Consider the following 21,834-nt stretch of genomic DNA (forward strand, 5'->3'; position numbering starts at 1 on the left):
CTGGCCCCAGTTGGGGTGCTGTGCTCTTTTGAAAAGCTAGCCCTAAATCTGTATATGCCTCAATTTCTCTATTAGCATTATCAGCACTGTTTGGCTTCATCAAGAGGATGAGAAACAGCTGGCATACACAGCAATTCAAATTTGAAAGGGGATACATAAATGTAGAGTTGTTCTGATGGTTACAGAAATATCACGTGTACTTTAAAAAAGGAAAAACCAGCTCCTGAACTTTCCTAAACTTCTACACAGTTGTGGTTTCAAGATCAAGTTGACAATATCATTCTGCTTGCTGTATGCAATGGCTGGGAATTCTCTGTATGTGTAAAAATGTGAACAAAAATATTCCTCCATCTTCTTTTTATGAATACGCATTTAATGACTTTCCAGATGATGAAATAAGACATGGAATTTTGTACTTAAATGTGGCACCACCCCATGCAAAGCAAAGCAAAAACAGTTTTTATATAGTACAAATAGAATGCAGAGTGACAACACATGCATGCTTGTGCAGATGCACTGGGCTAACTGTGTAAAAATTATAGGGACTGACATGCTCAAGCACTGAAGTTAAGGTAAGCGTTTTGTAACAGCTCCAATTATGAAGACGACTGTAGCACAACTGGAGTTAAGTAGTTATTAGGGATTTGCCTTTCTTTCCTTCCTTAGAAACAGGAATCACAGTATGACTAATTTAAAAGGATTTAATAAGAAAAATATTCATCTTGGCTTAAAAGCTAGCAAACAAACAAAAAAACATGTGTCTTAAAGGAGCTGAATATTTTATAGCCTCACCTAAGTTCCCAGCGGTATGGAGATTCCTATTTTGATCAGTCTCAGAGAGATGTAGAGGCTTACATGTTCTCTAAATTGTAAGCTCTCTATGAAGGGTGTTCTTTAATTACAGACAGCTAACGAAAACAGTTTTTACTGATCTCTCTAATGTCCTGGGAAAGTCTTTACTATGGATTCATTGTATTCTACTTTATATCCCTGATTGAAATGGGAGACCACAAGAGCATAGGGATTTGGTGGAAACTCGATTTCCTTCCTCCATCTTCAAAGAGAAGAGTTGCAGAAATTAAGCTGCGTTGATATTGTGGTCAAGCATTGGTTAGACTGTGGTTATACTTACATTTTATATAGATATAAAATCACCGCACTTTGGTTTTTAAAATTCTACCTTGAATACCTAAATCTTGCTCTGTTGACCACAGGTATCTAACACAACTATTACACAAAAATTAAGAGTTATTATTAAATCCACCTACTTTAAACTTCATTTCCACAGCTCTATTATTTATGCCAAATATTTAGACAGTCACTTTAGAAAACACTAATAAATATATAATTGTAAGCATATGAGGTGGAAAAACACAGATTTGTTCTTTCCATTAAAAATAGTTTTTCTTTCATTTGAGACAAAATATTTGAGTCGTAACGGTTGACCTGTAATGTGGAGTGATGTAACTCTGGTAAAAAATAAGTAAATAAAAACTTAAATAGCCTATTCATGATAAAAACATATTTTTGCATATGTGTGTGCATGTTTAAGGACTGTGCTACATTATCAGGTGGTTAATCTATTTATTCTTCTCTTTATACAGATGCATTTATTATCACCCTCAATGATCTCAATGAGATCTAAAGAAAGCATTAATTTCACTGGAGGTATATGGTGGTAGGAGTTCAGATGACCCAGAAACCCAGTAAACTACATTAATAAAAGAAAGAAAGGTATTGCTAAACTTTATTGAAGTTAGCAGGACTTTAAGCATGTTCTTACATTCTTTGCTCAGCTGAGGAGATTCAAGTATGATGACTACACTGAAATGTTTAAATCCAACCATAAGGTCCAATTCTTCAACCACTTACAAAATGGATCACTACAATATAACCTTTACAGAGACCCTGTTCAAACCACTCTTCACAGCAAAGTCACTTGTCTTCTGTTCAAAATAGGACAAATTAAAAGACAAAGAAAAATTGTCAGATATAGCCCTACAGATAGCAACAGCCTTTTTTCATTTTACATATCAAAACTACGGCAATGATTACTTTTTGTCTGTTTCTGATTAGTATAAGCAAAAAGCAGAACAAGCATTTTTGGCACACCGGATTTATTGCACATCTGTAATTGGCTAACCCCATCATGTGCATTATTTGAAAAAGTTATGTAGACTGTACATATAATTTAAGATATTCATGCTTCTAAAAAAGACCACCTGGAGCTAACCCATGCAACATAAAACATGAATGTAAAATCATATGGAAAAATTTTATTAAGGGTTTTTGGAAAAGTGGACTGTTTTGGCATCAACCTTTACACAAATTTCTACTGGATGAGTAATTAACTCTCCTTAACAATACACGTGATTATATAATGAAATTAAGAAATTAACTTGTTTTTAAGTTGAAAGCTTTCCCTGTCTTGTTTTACTAGAATCACCAAGGTTGCAACCCATGCAACTGTCAATACAATTCTCCTCCTGACATATTTGTCAGTCCATTGCTGAAGGCCATGCTCTTGTGAAAACCCACTCAGCCCATACTGTCAATATTCTCAGCCACAAATTAGAATTAAAATACTATCTTTTAGCTGGAATGAGGAAATTACGTGAATTTTGAATGATAGAGTGGATGACTGTCCATAGACATGGATATTGAAGGATGAAAGACTGAAGCAAACAGTTATTTTTTATTATTATTTTCTTCTGGTGGGTTTTCATGAGTTTTCATTACCAAAACTGCACTGAGAATTGAAGAACTGTTGCAAACACAGTGAAAATTGCAGGAATACAAAATGGCAGAGTCGACACCGAAACTGACAAGAGGAAATAAAAACTGGCCAAGAAAAATAAACTGAATAAATTGTAAATTTAAAAATAAATTAATTGTATTAAAAGAACAAAGAAAATGCAAAAAGGGCCAAGCCAGTGTAGAAGAAGAGAAAACAGAAGATGAATTGCAGTGCAATAGAATGGAAATAAAATAGCAGCTTTGAGTAAGAGAAAAAAACATTAAAGTCACCCCTGTTCTATTTCCTTGCTCATAAAAACAATTACTGTTTGGTTGTTTTGCTATTTAATTGTTAAGTTGTAAGGTGGAGTTCTAGCAATAAACAACTCTTCCAGGCACTGACATCTGATTGACAACATTTTAGAAAGAGCATTAATTTGTTACCAGCAGTAAATGTTTTGTGTCTCCACACAAGTGATGGATAGAACTTATGACACAAATAAAGTACCATCAGAAACTAAATCATTCTATCATTTCTGCTAGCTCTTCAAGTATCAGGTAGGTTCTTTTTCCTCATAAAAAAAAAAAAGCTGAAATGTGCTTTTCACATTGTTCCAGTTCTGCATCACAAGAAAAGCAAAAGATTTCAAAGTCTTGTAACAAAATTAACTACAAAGCAACAGCCACTATCCTGGATTTAGGATAGTTAGGATGAAAATGACTAATATGATAATAAGACTAAAGAACAATTTAATTTTCTATTTCTTTGTACTGAAAAAAATAAATAGGAGGTTTGATTTACTAAGTTGCACAGATCATTGTCAATGACCCAAACATCATTGTAATTTGTAGATTTTAAATCAGCAGTGGTGCCATATTTACTGCCAGATTATTAATGGTCATGCCCAGAGTGGTTTCTGCAGAAATCCACAGCAGCTCTTTGTTAATAGTACCTTTCTTTTAGATCTACTTTCCAAGATCAGTTATAACTGATCAGTTAATGGCAGGGTGTGATCTGCCAATATATTCCACTATTTTAAAACCAAAGTCTTATGAACCAGTAAATTAAATGCCTTAAAAATATTTAAGTATAGACTGTATATCTTTGTTAATTGACTAGCAACCTCAGAGAATTAGGTTTTGTTTTACAAAAACTACTTTTCATTTATCCATATTTATTGAAAAAAATATAATTTTACCCTTATCTTATCCTTAGAGTAATTTCCCCAATAGTATGTCTATAACTGATGACAGACTAGCTAATCTTCATTTACCCATGTCTCTCCACTGGTACCTTTAGAACTCACGTCATTCCAGTTTTTCTTTTTAAACTTTTCCCCTTGCAATCTTATCTGTCTACAACTTCCATGATATAAAAGAGATGCATTTAAAATTAACTTAGTGAGACAAATATATTTTCAGGATTTTTAGAGCCCTTTGATACAAGTTATTCCAGGTCAGTTGATTTATTCAAGCTTAGCTCTACTGGATGCCACCAACTGTTTTTCAGTTAATGAACAGTTTTGTACAGTACTGACGAACAGTACAGTATGAACTGTTTATCATCTGATTTTCTTTCCAATCTGTTAGGACATTTATCTGTCTTGGAAATGTGGTACTTCAAGATGAGTTGTCCACAAAGATTCTTTGTAATAACATACACATGGGATAGGCCATGTTTTGCACAGCAATGTGTGTTGGGACTGCAGGGACTAAGCTATAAACAATGGCACATTTTCCAGTGCTGCTCATGTTATTAGGGAAATTTTCTACATTGGTAAAAAAAGAAAAAAAACAAACAGGTCAGGATGTCAAAACTGTATGAGCATACCTCAAAAAAAAATTATCATGCATCTATGATAAAGAACTACCGAGCCCAAGGAGATCTGAATACTTTCCGTTGTTTTATTGATATGCTGGGCAACGGAACCCCCTTTCATTTTTCATGTTTCCTCTTTTCTTTGTCAACTTTCCGCACCTTAGACATTCCAGTTTATCTTAATTGCTATATATTCCCCTTTTATTCCCAAAGTTTTACATAAATACACATAGATATATTTTCTTTATTATTGCATTCACTTTCATTCTGAAAAAAAGTATGCCATTTTATAACTTTCAGGTGCCTAGGAAACTATCATTTCATGTTTTTTCCTGTAAGAGTTCTAGTCAACTCCTAATTTCTCTAAATTTTTCCTCACAATCAATTTCACATATAAGTTTCACCATTAGACAATTAGTCCCTCCAAAGCACTGAGTATATTGGTTGGCACCCTACTCCATTTGCAGAGATGGAAAGCAATCAGGTCATGATCACTTGTCACTAGGCAACCACCAAGTCCGAGTCCAGTATTCAATTCATCTTATCTATCACAATGAGATTCAAACAGAGCTACCTCATTTTGGGTTCCATATCTTTCATACTAGAAAACCATCAATAATTCTCACAAAGAACATTATCTTTTTACCACTGACTGTCTGAAATTTCCAGCACTCACTTTCTACATTTAAACATCACCTAACAGACTTTTTCTTTAATCTGGGTAATAGGTGATTCAACAACTTACCACAACTGCACTACCCCTATGACCACATAAACAGGTTTAGAATGAATAGATAATACATTTAAAATCAGTGTTTGATACTTTTACACGGCCAAAGCACTGTATAGCAGCTTTTGCACCAAGAGAAATCCGATTTTCCTATCAATAAGAAAAATGCCTGCAAGATATGGAGTAATAAATTACAAGGCTATCAAGGATTCTCCAACACAAGAGCAGAAGTTCCATGTGAGGCCGGACAGCTAGATTTAGAGGCCCTTTTCATGACAAACAATATTGCCAAATCATGTGTTACAATATATTTGCTATGCCATCTGAATGATCTTTTCCTGTCTGACAGTGAAAAACAGTGTCTCAGGCCAAAAACGTTGAGGAAGAAAGTTTATTTCTTCACCTCTATGGATGGTTTCCCTGAGATAGAAGTGCATGGTAGCTCAGAAAGGAAGGGTGATCTCAGAGGAAAGTTTATCAGTTTGTGAGGCTTAGCAGCAGAAGCCTTGTACTGTCTTGCTTCTCCTACCCAAGAGACAACATTTAGTTTAAAATGTAAGAGGGTGACAAGAGATAACGTTACTTAATCACTCACAATGAGATGATTCAGAAGGGAACTATTTATTTACCTCTTAAAAACGTATACTTATCTAGCATAAAAATTATTATAAAAAGTTATTTAAATTAATGAAGGTAATCCTACTTGACATTTAGGATAACTAGTACCATATTTTCCAATTATTATTGCTTATTTTCTTTCCCAGAGAATTCAAAGCACTGGACTCAACCCCAAGTTCCACAGTACGATAAAACAAAGTTCGTTTTCAACCTATACTTTTATACTTTGTTTGCATTGATAACTGACCCTTTGAAAAGCATGATAGTTTGAAGGAAATGTGCAACTTTGTTTTAAAGCATATTTTTTCTTCTTGTGATTGTCAAAAGATTTTTAATTTTCTCACCAATGCAAAACTGAAGTGACATTGAATGCTTTATTACAGTTAACACTTCAGAGTCATATTTAGTTATAAGACAAGAGCAATATAGAAAATAAATATTTCAGTCCACCACAAAATTTTGACAACATCTGATTTCTTTTCATATGCCAACGCATTAATTTCAGAACACAGATGTGTAAAGCTACTTGATTTCAGAGCATGTAACACTAAAAGTAGAGATAGCTAAAGTAAAAGTGACATGCCAGTCGGTACTGTTTACTGAAGTCCTTTTCACTCCTTACCTACAATCTCATTCACCTCATCTTCTCTCAAGACAGAAGATAAGCAAGATTATCTTACACAGGTAAAATAATTTTTTGCTTAAACAAAATAAAGCACAATAAACCCACTTATAACTTGAGATTGCAGATAATCTCTTAATTACTTTTTTTCATTCAAAGACACCTAAATTTGTCTCACGTACTCTAGTTTCCATGTCATATTCTTCAGCAGGAAATTATAGTCATGGCCTTACACAAACACTTGCATTTCCAAAGACAAAAATGAACACCTCAGTTTACTAAAAAAAGAATAAAAAATCATTATAGCAACTTTCCAAAAGGGTTTACAGAATTAGGCACAGCCTACTGCTTTAATTGCTGCTTCAAAAGAAACAGAAATGGCAAGTGCTAAGAACTGTGTTCAAGACGAAGAGTCAGGAGCCTTCTTTTTACAGTGATGGTGATCCCAATTTAGTACTAGGGTCCAAAGCTCACCCAGAAGGGAGTTATGTGGTACAACTTCACTTCAGCCACAGACATTCCACACATCACAGAACATAACAGCACCTTACACTCCCTTCTCTCCCTTTCTCCCTTGACTTGGAAAAAAATATATAGTTTGGTGAAAACAAATCACAGTGGAAAAGAATATAAGATGCTGATCTTTGAACATTTTCAACAACAGCTTGTGCTAAAAACATTAAGAAATTTGGAGTCTATCATTTGCAGACAATGATATTCCAAAATATGAAGGTGCTCACAACAGTCTGATGTGAAAGGGCTATGGGGCCTGCTCTGGGTCAGGTAATCAAAACACATGGGAGGCCACCTAAGACACCACTACTGTCTGAACACAGAACGTGCTATAAAAATTTTTCCATTCTCAGATCAGAGCTTTCAGCAGAGTCACTCAGTGAAAAAAAAAACAAAAAGCTTAGTATTTCATTTACTTTTCTCCTCAGATTATTTCCCTTAAATACTGGGAGTCAAAAAAAAAGACTTCAGGAGGGTTGGAAACAAAGAGGAATAATACTGTTATTCATAACATATTGTATGTATTATGCAAAGAATAACAATTTCATTCTTACTGACTCTAAATAACTTTTTGATTATTTTTCTGCCCTATAGGAATTATGTCCTGATCTTTAAGAACTTTAATCTTTCAACTCATCTGCTGCAAATTGTGTATTTGTTTACAAGGTCTAATACTTCCTACATATAGAAGGCCTTAGACAATGCACCAAAAAAAATTGACTGAAGTCTGCTGATGGAAGATTTATCCATTTTTAGCAAATGTCAAATCATTGGCTATTGCTTTTAAGATTAATAAAAGATATAATGGTTTCTAGATAGCCTCTAAATAAAGATTACTATGAATGGAGAAATGATTTACCAATAGTCACCACAATGAGATTTCTTTAAAGGTTACAATCATCAGTTATTTAGCTGAAACACTGCTGAGAATGCCTGGTCATTTCTTGAATAATGCATAATGTTCGTTGTAGATTTGATCTGTATTATAACAATACAGATATTTCTTAAATAATGGAGAAAACTATCTGTTACTTCCCAATTGCTCAAGATATTTCCATGAAGTAATTGACTCTGAAAATATTATATGAAGTCACCTGAGTGTTCATTTGCAAGCAAAACTTGTAGTGATCACTACACAATAGCCATAAGAGAACATACTCATCAGCCTTTATAGACTTTTAAGAAAAGCTGTGATAAACACAGGGCAGAGTAAAGGACCTTCCTGAAATACTCAATTAAAATGATTAAGTTGCTGTACAGTAGTGGGGAACAAATTTAAAACTAAGCTTTGAAATTTAATTATTAACACAAGCAGACCATCACATTGCGGGGGGTGAGGGGGGAGGGGGAGTAACACAGTGGAGCAGTTGCCTATGCAGCATAAGTACCTCTCATATAATTTTCCAAATACCTTTGAGTCTATTCAGGAGATTGCTTGGACTTGCACAAAGTATAACGTCCAGTGTTTTATTGTAGAATTATCAACTGTACTTCATATGAACCTGCAAGCTATTTATATGAATTTATCAATATGAACTTCTTTAAGGTCAGCAAAAAGCAACCTTAATAAACAAAAATGAATTTATTTTGATGTAATTTCACAAATGTTTGATCAGAATGTGTGAACAGGTTTTCTGTGTAAAGAGAACTCATGAAGTAATAAAGTATACCTGTACCGTACAGTTAAGCTTGCTTACGGTGAGTTCTTATACAATGGAATTATTAGTAATAATTATTTCAATAAACTGACAAAAAGTAAAATCCTAATCAGCTTTAAAAAAATTCTACTCAAATAGAACAAAAAGTAAAAATCCTTCTTTATCCCCCACCCCCCAGCCCTTATGCCTAGAGGAATGGGACCCATATCATCAACGGGTAGAAAGACATTAAATGTTTACCTAGCTTTTTTATAGGGAAAAACATGTTAATCCAGACCAGACTATTTATGCTTTTATCTAAGAATAAGGTTTTATTCTCCTTTTAAAATCTTTCCTTCATTACAATCTTTGCCGAAAAGGAAGCTTCAGTATTCATATATATATATTCTTATTCCACAAGAGGATAATGAAAAACAGATCCCAGATACTCTGAAAACATGCACAGAGACCTGCAGACACCAGACTTTCTGTAACACAGGGCAGCTTGTAGAAGCTCTGTGTGTCAGTTAGCTACAGGAATTTGGGAAGGAATTATTTTTTACAGACAGATCATAGATCCTACAGCAAGGAGTCTACTTTATACTCATCTTGAAACACTGTCTAATTACCTCAGAGCAAAGTTTCATCCTGAAAAAATGGGGAACATTTGCATATTATATCAGAAGCCTGATGAACCATGTTGTACTTGTGCTCTGAATGATGTAATTATTACCTTTTTTCTTCATGAAAATTATATATGGCGTGGCAGATAATATAAATGAAATATATGAAGTGACGCAAATACGTCCAGCTACTAAATCATCAGCCTCAAAGTCCTTTGGTTGTTGCCCTCCATGTCTACTGCCCTCCATCCACTGAAAATTATAACTTTGCTTAACTAATCTTGCTTCCTTTAAGTAGAAGAGCAAGTAAAAGCTCTTTGCACTGCCAGTACCGGTAACCCTTCATGGACAGTTGTAGTTTAATAAGGTTCTCTCACACTAATTTAAAATACTTATCAGACAGCAAGATCACACTCTTCTATATACATAGCATGAATAAAAAACTACACAAAACGTTCAGTTTATATAAGTTACTGGAAACACTAGTCAGGACCAACACGCATACAGCCTCTAAAAACAAATCTGATTCTTCTATTAATAGACTTCTATGGATACTCATGTCTAAAACATTTGGGGCCCAACAGCTTGTTTAAGCATGAAAAGAGGGTGTTTATTATTGAAAATAGCATATGTTGGCTGAACTCTTGATAAATGCCTACAGGCTCAAAAGTCAAAAATAATTTCTATACACATTAAAAGATGATGAATAAAATCCTGGTCTCTGATCTGAAAATTTAAAAATTTGGATGTGATATCCGTGAACTGGGAGACAACATGATTCTGCCTTTAAGTTTTAGTGACAGAATTAAGAGATTGAGTTCTCAAATCAAGGAATAACACCATGTTCCTCTCAAATGCATCCTTTTATAGAATATTAGAATAGGAAAAGTAACACAATCATTGCTAAATAACTTTGAATGATTTAATCTTTTACCCAGAAAACTTGTAGCTGTAATACTTGTATCGACAGGTTTGTTGTTAAATAAAAATATATAAAATAAGAGGTTTATTTCACCTTCACATGGTGTCTTTCTCATGCAGACCTCAGATTTCCACATTTGTATCCCTTTAAAGGATTTGATATGCAGGGAAAGAAGAAAGGATGATGGTAAAAATTTCAATTTAGAGGTTACTAAAGGCTACCATATTTGATATAATACAACGTATTTACAGCATACCTTTTACTGATGTATTAGGTGGAGGTCCTTCCATTCTCAAGTTCCATGGAGGATCGCCTTGATTAGCAAAGTCCCTCATTTTCAGATAGCTAATTGTAAGTCGGATGATGGATGCCTTGTCAAGCTGGCTGGTAATGGCTGCAGGCAGCGGCAACAACTTTGCCAACTCATAGAATTCAAAATTCTCCTTTCCCCGGCGAGATCGAGCAGCATCTCGGGACTTTTCCTTCCTCAAAGCTTGTAAACTGAAGAAAATAAGCAAAGTAGGGCATTCATCAATATTAGCGTTCTGTCACATTTAACCAATTTGCTTTTTCATTGCTGGTCTTCTATACAAACTACCACATTTTCAAAATATTGTTGTGTATGGATGTAAAGAATTCAGGATATATCTAATGGTACTCCAGTCTTTGAATAATTAAAACTAATGATAGTACTTGAGTTTTGGTTGTAGACATGCTATGTAATGACTACTAACTCATTTCAACACCTTCTTAGGCTATCCTTCCTTTTTCTGATGCCAGTCACAAGAAAAAATTCCCAAGAACACAGGGTTTATCTACACAGATGCCATTGCTGCTGCTGACCCACTGTAACCCATTTTTGTCTAAATGTGTACCAAATTCTGACTCTGGTGGGAAAGGAAGCTAGAAACAGATGTCTGATGTGTTTGCCACCTCTGACAGGGGTTGCTATGCAGGCAGCCAAGATGACCAAACAGGTTGTAAAGTAGCTTCTGAGTCACAGAAGTTTACAGAAGTCTGGTGTTACAGTGCAAATCCACTGGGATTTCAGGAAGTTATTCTTTATGAGCTGTTCAGCTGTCTTTTTGTGGGAACAGTAACCTTTGTCAGAGGTGTGAGAAAGCAGTTAATAGTTATGTGCTTCATGTTTCTGATTGTAATTAACTACCACATATGTCAGACTCCTAGACAACTTTTTGATCAGAAAAGACCTTCTGCCTTATGCTAAGCAGGTGGAAATACAGAGACATTCATTTATTCCTGTTTTACCAATGTATTAGCTCTTGCTACCACCCATATGCAAGGCCTAAAAGTAACAGTTTTTATTCCTGGGTTATTTAATTGGCATATAACTGCTGAACACAGTTATTGGATCATCAAGACTGCGGTCTTTCCCTGATCTTTTCCTGAAACTCAAAGTAAACTCAAGATTCAGTTTGTTTCAATATATGATAACACTACTTTACAAGGGAAAAGGAACTTTTTTGTGGTTTGAGGCAGACAGAAATGTACAATATACTTCCCAGAAGATTTGGAGTCTATGCGCTGATGTTGGTGTCTGCCAATCACTGCATAAGGTGAGTAGAAACACTTCTAGTCCCTTACAAAGACTATTTTTACTTTGTTTCATTTGATTCCTTGTTAGTTTGATGAAGTTAAAAACACAATTCCATTAAGTAGGCACAGGTTTACAACAGAACTAAAATTCAATTAGTTTCCAATGAAACAGCAAATGTCTCGGTCTAGCTTCTACAATTCTCCTTAAAACCTTGGATTTCATCAATACACAACAAAAAAAACATGACGGAATGAGGTAGATCAGTAGAATTTACACACGTAAATCTAATACCATGATTCTGAGACCTCTATTTACCTATTTTTTCTAAAATAGAGATGATTTAAATTACAAAGATTCTCTTATTATTCTTATCCACTTGCATTTTTATGGCTGCCTCTGCCCAAGATATACCTCAGACTTGGGAGGGCTGATCAGCTGGGCCCTTAAAACACAAATGAAATCCCTCCCTCACACTGCCCTGAGAAAGATTAACAACTCATGTTCCCTACACAATTGTATTTAAAAAGACAGCCTAAGTAAAGAACACAGATGGTAAGAGATCAGGATACCAGGAGGAAATGCCACCTCAGGCGTTCTGTTGAATCCCATAGTAAGGTACCTACTTGTCTTCACAAAGTACCAGCAGCTACATTCAGGTTTTTAAGTTCATTTCTAGGAGACAAATAATACTTCAGTGTTCATGGAGATGCACCTGTCCAATTTTGAATTTTAAATATCTACCATCATAGATGTTAAAAATCCCTCAAGAGGTGCATTAAATATAGCCAGAAGAAATATTTTGCATATATACAGAAACCTAGAAACTGCAGCTCTGTGAGGTGTGAACCATCCAATTAATTTCAGATACCCTATACAAGTTAAATACACTAGTAATGTAAGAGAGATGCAGGCACATCTCTCTGCTCAGTTTCTTGCAAGCGAAAACTCATTTTCAGGGTACAAGTGATGACATTTACTCATCTGTCATCACATTTTATTCTCCAGAAGCCAAGTCTAAAGACCCCAAGTCCCCTGATCAATTTGAGGAGTCCAGAAGAGTTAAGATTCTAGATCTATTCTGAAAGTCTTCACCAAGAGCATTTGCTCCATACCATCCTTACAAAGCACCTAATTATACCTCTGTGCATGAAGGGGAGTTTTTAGAGATCCTTGGTAAAACATGTCAGAAACATTGCGGATCTCAGCAATTTCTGAAACTGAAGGGTGTTAGAAATTGAAAGGTGATAGATTATTCCTTAGCAACACCAAAAACTGAATCCACATTTTACAAGTCCTATATAAGGTTCAGGAGATTGCTGAAACTGAATAATATAAAGCATAACTTACATAAACTTTTAACGCATTACTGGATTGTTAACAGGTTTGCAATAGAAGCCTGCAAGCTGAAGAGTGAGGCTACCTGTGTAAGTAAATAGCATACTTTGAAAGCCACCTGTGTATGTTAAAACTAGTAGAATGAAAAAACTCTCAAAGTCCCAAATAATGGGGAGTCAATATAATACATGCACAAAAACAACAGCTGGCCATTTGGTATGTTGTTTTTTGTGGAAGCTCCACCAAGACAGTCAAGTCAAGGAGTTCATAACTCTTGACATCAGTGCATTATGCTAAGTTTAGAAACAATGTCTGGCAAAACACACATATAAATCTTAATTTCTATACTATGCAATTCTACCAGAGAAACACTCGTAGCTTGGATGCTTGGATGCTGGGGTTATGCTGATACAATAGGTCCTTAATTTGGGAGTAGCAATTTCCTCAGCAGGATGCAGGAAATCATTAGATATACCCTAACCATCTCTGGCACCTGTGATTTTGATAGGCAACATCAGCATCATCATAAGATGCTCTTAACAGAGGAAAGTGCTGGCACTGAAAATACCAAGAAGATGCAATAAGAGAGGGATATGCAGCCCACAGCAGAAAGCTCTGGTGTTGACACAGGAGGAAAACACATCTTGGGCCCTGTCATATGACATTGAGATTAGAGGTGGTTCTTGGTAACATAAATGAACTTGCTAGAGTACCAGGGTGCAGACACTTAGAAATTCCTGCAGGCTCTCCTACTAATAAGAATTAAAGTGAGAGAAACTTTACCTATGTTTATTATGTAGATTTCACATTCAGAAAACATCAAGAATACAAGTATTGCATGTGTCTTACAGAAGGAGTGGTTCTTAGATAAGGTCTCCAAACAGACAAGCAAATCTACATAAACTACCCACACTGCCAACAAGAAAATAATGAAGTGTGAAATATACCCAAGGGACACAAAGATTGCTCCCCTCTTGCTGTCTGTGGAGAAGGAGAAAGAGCTCAGATAATTGGAGACTGCATCCCTGTACAATATCGAAGGATGATGTCATCATACAATGGTAAAAATTCATGCATTCCCGCTAAGAACATATTTCTATCGGAATTTCCATACAGAGTCCACTAAAGAAGACAGGTTTTCAGCTGCTAGCTTCTTGATAATTCTGAGATGCAATAGCATATAAACAGAATATTTAGTGACCAGAAAACTAATGCTATTTTGGATAGAAGCTTTCTAGTGTGTGTGTGTGTGTATATATATATATGTGTATGTGTATGTATATATATATATGTATATTTCCTTCTAGGGCTTTTCCAGATGGACTGATATAAAGAGGATCTGCTTTTACAGATGAAAGGGTACAATAAGTACTGTATAATTTTAAAATGTTGTACACAACATTTCTAAAGTAAATTTTCTATTGAAGACACCAGATGCAGAAGACATGATAATATGGTGTTGCATAAAAGTTTTATTGGTACTCATAACTCACTTGTGATTTCATTGTGCTTGTGGTCATTCCAAGCTTAACCTGCTTCATATTTTATTCCACATCATTTTTATACATTTTATATTCATAAGCCTACATATGCATCCATATCCATGTGCACACCCCCAACCTCCACATGTCTGACAGATCATCTATCAACTGAAAGATGAGACAAGGACAGCTTCTAATTTTTGTAGCATATAATGACAATCAAATATTACAACATATCAACAGATGCACTGACCTACATTAGCACAGATTTTTTAGCATATCAATACCTTGCCTGTGTGGTAAAAATCAGTGAAACAATTTAATTCCATGAGTTTGCATTTTGAATGAAAACAAGGCAATGGTTATGGTTACAGATAAATATGTCTATCTGCAATTCAAAATACAGTTTGGAACCAGTAGGCTTGCCCATATTAGAAAAACACCTGGAGATGTTGGTCTCCCCCAGCTCAGCCTCACATACCCACACTGGTGGGGTTTTACAGTGCCCAAGGTCCATCTGACATAAATGGAGATTGGACTGGGGGCAACAGCAATAAAACAAGGTTTGAGGGACAGGCTGCTGAGATACAGCTAGAATGGCTGAAACCAACAGACAGCTTGTCCATGCTGCGCTGTCACTGCTTTTGCTTGTTGTCACTAACTACAAGCAGAAAGGTACTGCACAAAGGATACGCAGTATTTTTACAGTTCTATTGTATTTCTGTAGTTCTACTGAAATCCTCCTTGATTTCAGGAGAAGCTTTAAAAGTGCAACAGTATACCAGAATAGAGCGCTTCTTGAAGTACTAAACAACATCATACGTGTTAATTCAGCTGTTATCGACCACTAGCGAATTTCTTAAGCCTTTAACAACAATATGGATTAGCAGCAGCAAAACCAGATACAGTACAACAATAACGCTTAGTAATATCTAATAATGCTTATAACAAGCTTTATAGACAATGAAGCAGTACGTCTGTGTAGTTCCGTATTAGTATAGTCATTCAAATTCAAGGATCAAAAGGTCCACTATAAACATTCTCCAACTCTCCAAAGGCCTTTGTCAGATGCATGTTATATCCATTTCATAGAAAAGAAATCAGATCTATGGAAAGGATGTGCAACATTAGATCACACAATGTGTCTGTTGAAAAAAAAAAAAAGAGAGAAAAGAGAACAAACCCAACTCTATATTGCTTCTAATCTCTAAAAGAGAGTTTCAGTCATGTATGTCCTTCTGTGTACAATGTGCTCCAAAATAAAGAATAAAAGAATGTTTACTTGCTATTGCATCTAGTTGTGGCATTACACAAGGAAATAAATTTAGCTGCTCCTGAGCCCACAGGTGTGCATTTGTGTAATTCTGTGAGATACATTGGAAACATCCTTTTGTTCTTACCTTGCTCAGTATTAATGTTATTAGTGTTATACTTCAGACATTTTTATATCTAAAATAATTTAGTTCTGTTCCCTTTTTTATTTTTAAACGTAGTTAAATCTTTTCTCTATTTATATTGATACTCACGATTCATAGTAACCAAGTATGGCAATTTAACTAACAGGAATGTTTGTACGTTCTGACCTATTACAGAAATAATATATATCACCTGTTCCCTCACTTCACCACATACTTGACAAGGATCTGTTCTTAGATTTCAAGCTGATCAGTACAAACAAGAATGACAGTTGAGCCCATCTATTGCAACAGTTACATTGAAAATCTGACCCTTACTGCCTGGGCAATTCATTCAGATATAGTCTAAGTCCCCCTATAGATGCACACCCATTGGCCATTTTCTGGGCTATAATAATCTGTTTTCATCAGATGAGTGATATTTCATTGATACAACAGGATAATCACTCAGTATGAGAAATTGCAGGAATAGAATAGCATCAGTATCAAAATGACACAATTATTTGGGATACTTATTTGACTTCTAATGTGGCTGTTCTTATGCCTTTTTTTTTTTTTTGAGGAGGTTTGTTTATAGTGACATCTTAGAAACAGCGCTTGACCCCCGTGGATATTGACCTGAACAGCAGTAAACATTTTGAGACTCTTAAAAAAAAGATTTAGACTGGGGGAAAGATGGAGGAACTACAGCAGAGTAGCCTGCACTACATAATTGCACGTATTGCAGTTGAAAAGTCCAGTCTAAGCAAGTCAAGCATCAGCATTAGTGGCTGCCGGAGCCTAAAGCCTCTTATTGTCAAGGTTTTTTGTTACTGTTCTCTTTTTCTAAATGTTATGCTCTAGAGAGCTCACAAATATGCATGAAACTGGATATTTTTTCAGTATAGTAGCTACAAGTGAGTACAAAAGAGTGAAGAAAAAAGCTAATGTTCCTGCAGATGTGAATTAAGAAAAAAAGTTATCTTCAATTTTATAAGACTGACACAATTAGTTCTGAAAAATTGATACTGAAAATATATGTTTACCTCTAATTTCTACACAGTATTTGCTATCTTTCTGGGTTTTATTCTTAGACAACTTCTCAACTTGATGGTTTTCTTTCTTCCTTTTTTTCCCCTACTGTCCTATTCACAGAATTTTCACACAGATTTTTTCTGAACTCAGAGTACAAGAATTTCAAGACTTATAAGAAAACAGTTACACTGTTTAAAAGAGAAGAGTACTTTTGTGAGGGCAAAACCTCCAAAAAAGGAGGAAGGAGGAGAATCAAAGCCACATTAAATTTTACCTTCTTTCTGTTTTTTAAAGCACATCTGAGAAGTCAGACAGGCAGATTTTTATGGATTTTTCCACTTGTTTGCTTAGGAGATCTGAACATTGCTCAGTCTCACTATTTATCAATTAATCTAGCATGCAGCCTCAAAGGAAAAAGGTCGACCTGTATTAAAAATTCATCCATTAAAAATTCATCAAAGACTTCAGCATTTTAACTCATGAACCTTTGAACACCTGCATACTTGTCAGATCTGTGGTCATAGTTAGCTGGAATCTATAGTTCAGTATCTATACTTGCTCTGACACAAGCTGCATGAGGAGACTTTCAGGTGAAAGTGCAGTACATAATCTAGTGAGCCACACTGCTTTCTCAAACTGGTCTTTTCATCAAACAAGGGATATCTGACATCTGACTAAGTCCGAAGTCAGTCAAATCAGGCCCTTTGAATGAGCAAACAGTTTTCAGGGAAATTCATTTTTTCCACACCATAAATATCACCATTCTTACAGGGTAAAAAGTTTGCTAAAAATGTAAATGAAACCATTATCTGACATTATCATCAATGGCATACTCCAAAAATTGGAGCCATTTAATGTTGTCCAAGAAAAATCAATGATTTCAGAAGACTTCCTTTAATGTGGGAAGAAAGCTGTATAGTATATGCTGGAAGTTAAAGCTGGAACCTTCAAGTTCAAGGTAAAAACTCTGCTGCTTAACTAATGCACTGCTCATAGCTGTCATCATTAATTTATGTTAGCCTCTGTAAACATCAAGAGTATAATAGGCCAATTTCACAACTAAATATAGATGCACATTTTGCCCTTATATAAATGGCAGATTGCTGCTGTAGATCATCACTGCAGCAACACGTCAGTAAAGATGCACTGTTTGATGGTCTGATGCTCACACAATATATAAAACCAGTTGTAATGGTTGTTTGGAAGCAAAGTGTAACATAGCAGCAAAATTTCATTTGTTCCACAAACTCAGGATATATTAAGCTTGGCTGACAAAGACTGTTTGATGTGCTAAATCAGTTTGACCTTCATTTTTGCTTTATATTTCTCATTTAACACATGAAATGACCATTATTTTTTCACTATATAGGAAAATATCACAGAACTGGTTTCTATTAAAAAGGCTCCTTTCCTTGTAGATAGCAAAACAAAATACATTTTCCAAATGTGTTTTAACAATTATTCTAAAAATAATGTGCAACTTATGAAAAAATAATACCTATATTAACCCAAGCTTTTTATAATATCAGTGAGACAAGGTTGTTTTGTAGGGGTTATGGTTAGAAAAAAGATGTTTCTTTTATTTTCAATATGTAAAACTGGTTCAAAGAAATGTATCTTTTTTTTTTTCAGGAAAAGGTTTGTGTATGTTTGAACTAATCATTAAATTGAATGTTTTATCTTCAATAAGTATCTTTGTTACATTTAAATATCAGGATTTACTTCCAATGTGATTCATTAGAACACAATAATAGGAACCTGGCAGCTTTAAGGATTACAGAACTCACCATCCTGCACAATCTTCTAAAAATGTACACTCACATAGCAACAATTAAGTGAGCTGTAACACACCGGTTAAAACCCAAACTCCACAACCTCAACACTTTGATCTTTTTTTTTTTTTTTTTTATGTTGAACTAAGCAATTGCCAGCCTTATGATAATAGAGAAACTGCAGTTTTATCAAGCCATTTTGCAGTGCCCAATAAACAGCACTTTACCTTGGAGCAACTTGTACATTTCACACCTTAAATTTCTATTTACCAAATCAGCTAATCACTTCACAATTGAACTTCTCAGAACAAAAAATTATCAATTAAAGTGGTTGAAACTCCTGCAAATTATCATTTAGGAATGAAGTAATTGCTTTCATCAGGGCAGAAAAGCCCGCCAGAACAGAAATGTCACTTCAGATTAGTGTTCTCACTCCTGAAGCTATGGATGACACAGCTGATATAAGACTAAATGCCAAGACCAATCAATTGCTTTTGTGGCTCTGTTCTGAGCTGCTGTAAAAGGGGCCATTTTCTAGGATCTACTCTTCATTATAGTAAATGCTATCTCCTTGGTAACATAATTCCATTTCTCATAAATTCCGTCTGAGAGCATTGTCCTAACAATGGATGTTTGTGGAAAAGAATGCTGTTGGTTTAATGCAAAGAAATTAAGTGTGAACGGCTGTCAAAGTACTATAGTTTACTTGTTCTTAAACAGAAATTGAAGTCTTTACATTTTAAAAAAAAAAGAATACTTTGGCGGAAATGAATGTTCTGAACAAGTGTAATATATTGCATTTGGAAGTGTTGTGCTTCTGATTGAGAGCATAGACTGTATTTTTGTATACATATGTTCTGTCTATAGTGGGCACGCTAGTTCCTAGCAGAGATTTGTCAGTTTAAGAGAAAGTAGATAAACACTCCACTTATTTCACAGCAGTGCAGTTAGGAAATGTGAAACTGCTGAAGAAAACATGGTCTCATTATCATATGACATGCTATTTGTTAGCAGACTCATCTGTGTATAAAGGCCGCCTTTGAACTGAGCCCTTACTGGAAATATCTGTATTTCAATTTGTATTGTTCAGCTTCCTAAAATACTAAGGATCTGAGTTATGGTCTCCAATTAAAAGGATATCTGAGAAGCTAATTTGGTGGAACAGCAGCAATTTCCTGCACTGCTCTCCTCATGACTGAAGTTTAGAAACAAATTCAAGATTACAGATTTTCATTCAAAACAGGATGAAAAGTATTCCTCCCTCAATGAGCATAAGCAATTCCAATTAACAATAACAAGAGTTATGTGACAGGAGAATATATTACCAAATATGTAAAGAAGTAATTTATTCAGCATTAAGATGAAAATTGCAATTTTGCTATGGTATTTCAATGGGTAACCAAAGAAAGATCACAGGTATGCTTATACCAGGATTGTAATGTAGCCCTAAATGCTAGCAATCTCACAAATATATGAAAAACAGCACCTATTATGTGATGTGAGGAAGACAAGAGGACAGTAGAGACAGAATGTTACACAGCACATCTACCTGCCTGAAGTAAAAGCAGTACTTTTAATTGTAAAACTGGATAGCCCAGGTTCTCCAAATATGCGATCTCATATACCATATTAAACATGCTGTAGTGCACATTTCAATTTCAATATGAGCTTTATACTTTGCACTAAGTAGCAGTTACTACATGAATAAGTCACTCTAGGAAATGAATAAACATACAAATTTCCAGTTTTACTCCTTTAGTAATTATAGTGAGTATGAACTTTAAGGAGGAGAACTCCAGGTTATGAGGTTTTGATTTGGTTCTGAATTAATGTTTTAAAGACTGAGTAATCATCTGTTATTTTCCTCAGCTACATCAGAACTATTGCAGAGATTTTTTTTGCTGGAACTCTCCTATTAGCTGTGGACATTATTTTCCATAGCATTATTTTACCAGTGGTAGCTCTTTCATAAAAAGCTGTACTTTTTTTGTGTATTTGTTTGTATGGCATAAACTGTATCTATCATAGGTAGTTTGCCTATACCATGAAGTTCTTCTACTACGAAAAAGGCATAAGAGCACAATATTGCATTCAGACATCCCATGTTTGCTCTTTACAGATGACCTAAACAGGGATTTTGTTAGAGTTGGCTGTGCTCTCTGAATCTATCCGCTCCAGTTTAGTTCCCAGAGCCAGGAAAAAAATGCAAGAATTCTAACCTCTCTCTTTCAATGCTGTCACATAAATAATCTCTAGGTGGTGTGTTCTCAATTACTGTAACATCAAGACCCATCCTAAAGAAAATAACATGCTTTATTTCCCTACATATTCTTATAATTATCTTCATCATCTCATAATTCCCTTCTTCCGATCCAAAAGTTATGCTTATGTTGATGGTTCTATACTGAAGATATGCAAGTTGTAGTTTCAAACCCCTGCTAATGGGAGTATTAACAAGACCTCTTATGAAGAAGCTTTCGAGGGAAATAGAATACACTAACACTGCAATCCACAGGAGCTACTACATTTTACAGACACAGAACTGAGCAACCTTAAAACTGACAATACAGCTTCAACACAATAGACCCAATGATGAACCACATGGCCAAAATCATCTGAGTGCTCCACATTTTTTTCTACCTGGTACTCAAGCAACCTAATTTAAAAGTCCTTCCAAAAAGTCCATTTACAAAAATAAATAAATAAATAAAAGCAACAACCACTCTGGGCTGTTGTACAGATACACCCACTGAGTAATCTGAGCAGAGCATGCTCCGATTTGAGTGCATTGCTTTTGCAGTCTTAGGAAGACCCTGTTGCCTGTGCAAGTCTCCAGAAGCTCATCAATGGATTTATTGAAGCTCACTTTTCCAGCAGCATGAGTTCCACTCTCCACTCACCATTGCCTCAGTAGAGTATGAATGAGCTCCAAGGCATTTTACTTTGAGGCTTCTGGCAAGAACACCAAGCAGTTTAGTGTGAATTAATTTCAGTAGCACACAAGGCAGCAAGGCTTTCACAAGCAGATGTCTCTTTCAC

At 35.2% G+C, this 21,834-nt stretch overlaps 1 protein-coding gene across 10 annotated transcripts in view; it reads right to left on the minus strand.

Annotated features, from left to right (window-relative positions):
* Window positions 1-21,834, minus strand: part of NPAS3 (neuronal PAS domain protein 3) — a gene marked incomplete at its 5' end in the record, with an annotated part of 615,455 nt that overhangs the window by 419,779 nt on the left and 173,842 nt on the right. For 7 of the 10 annotated variants that reach the window (XM_080592649.1, XM_080592646.1, XM_080592653.1 and 4 more), the window contains 2 exons: window positions 10,314-10,364; window positions 10,477-10,721. In XM_080592649.1, the coding sequence (XP_080448775.1) occupies window positions 10,314-10,364; window positions 10,477-10,721 (296 nt within the window). The remainder of the gene's footprint in view (window positions 1-10,313; window positions 10,365-10,476; window positions 10,722-21,834) is intronic. The other 3 variants (XM_080592648.1, XM_080592654.1, XM_080592652.1) reach the window with 1 other exon arrangement.

This window comes from Anser brachyrhynchus, assembly GCF_964034855.1.
Source record: "Anser brachyrhynchus genome assembly, chromosome: 5".
Taxonomy (NCBI): domain Eukaryota; kingdom Metazoa; phylum Chordata; class Aves; order Anseriformes; family Anatidae; genus Anser; species Anser brachyrhynchus.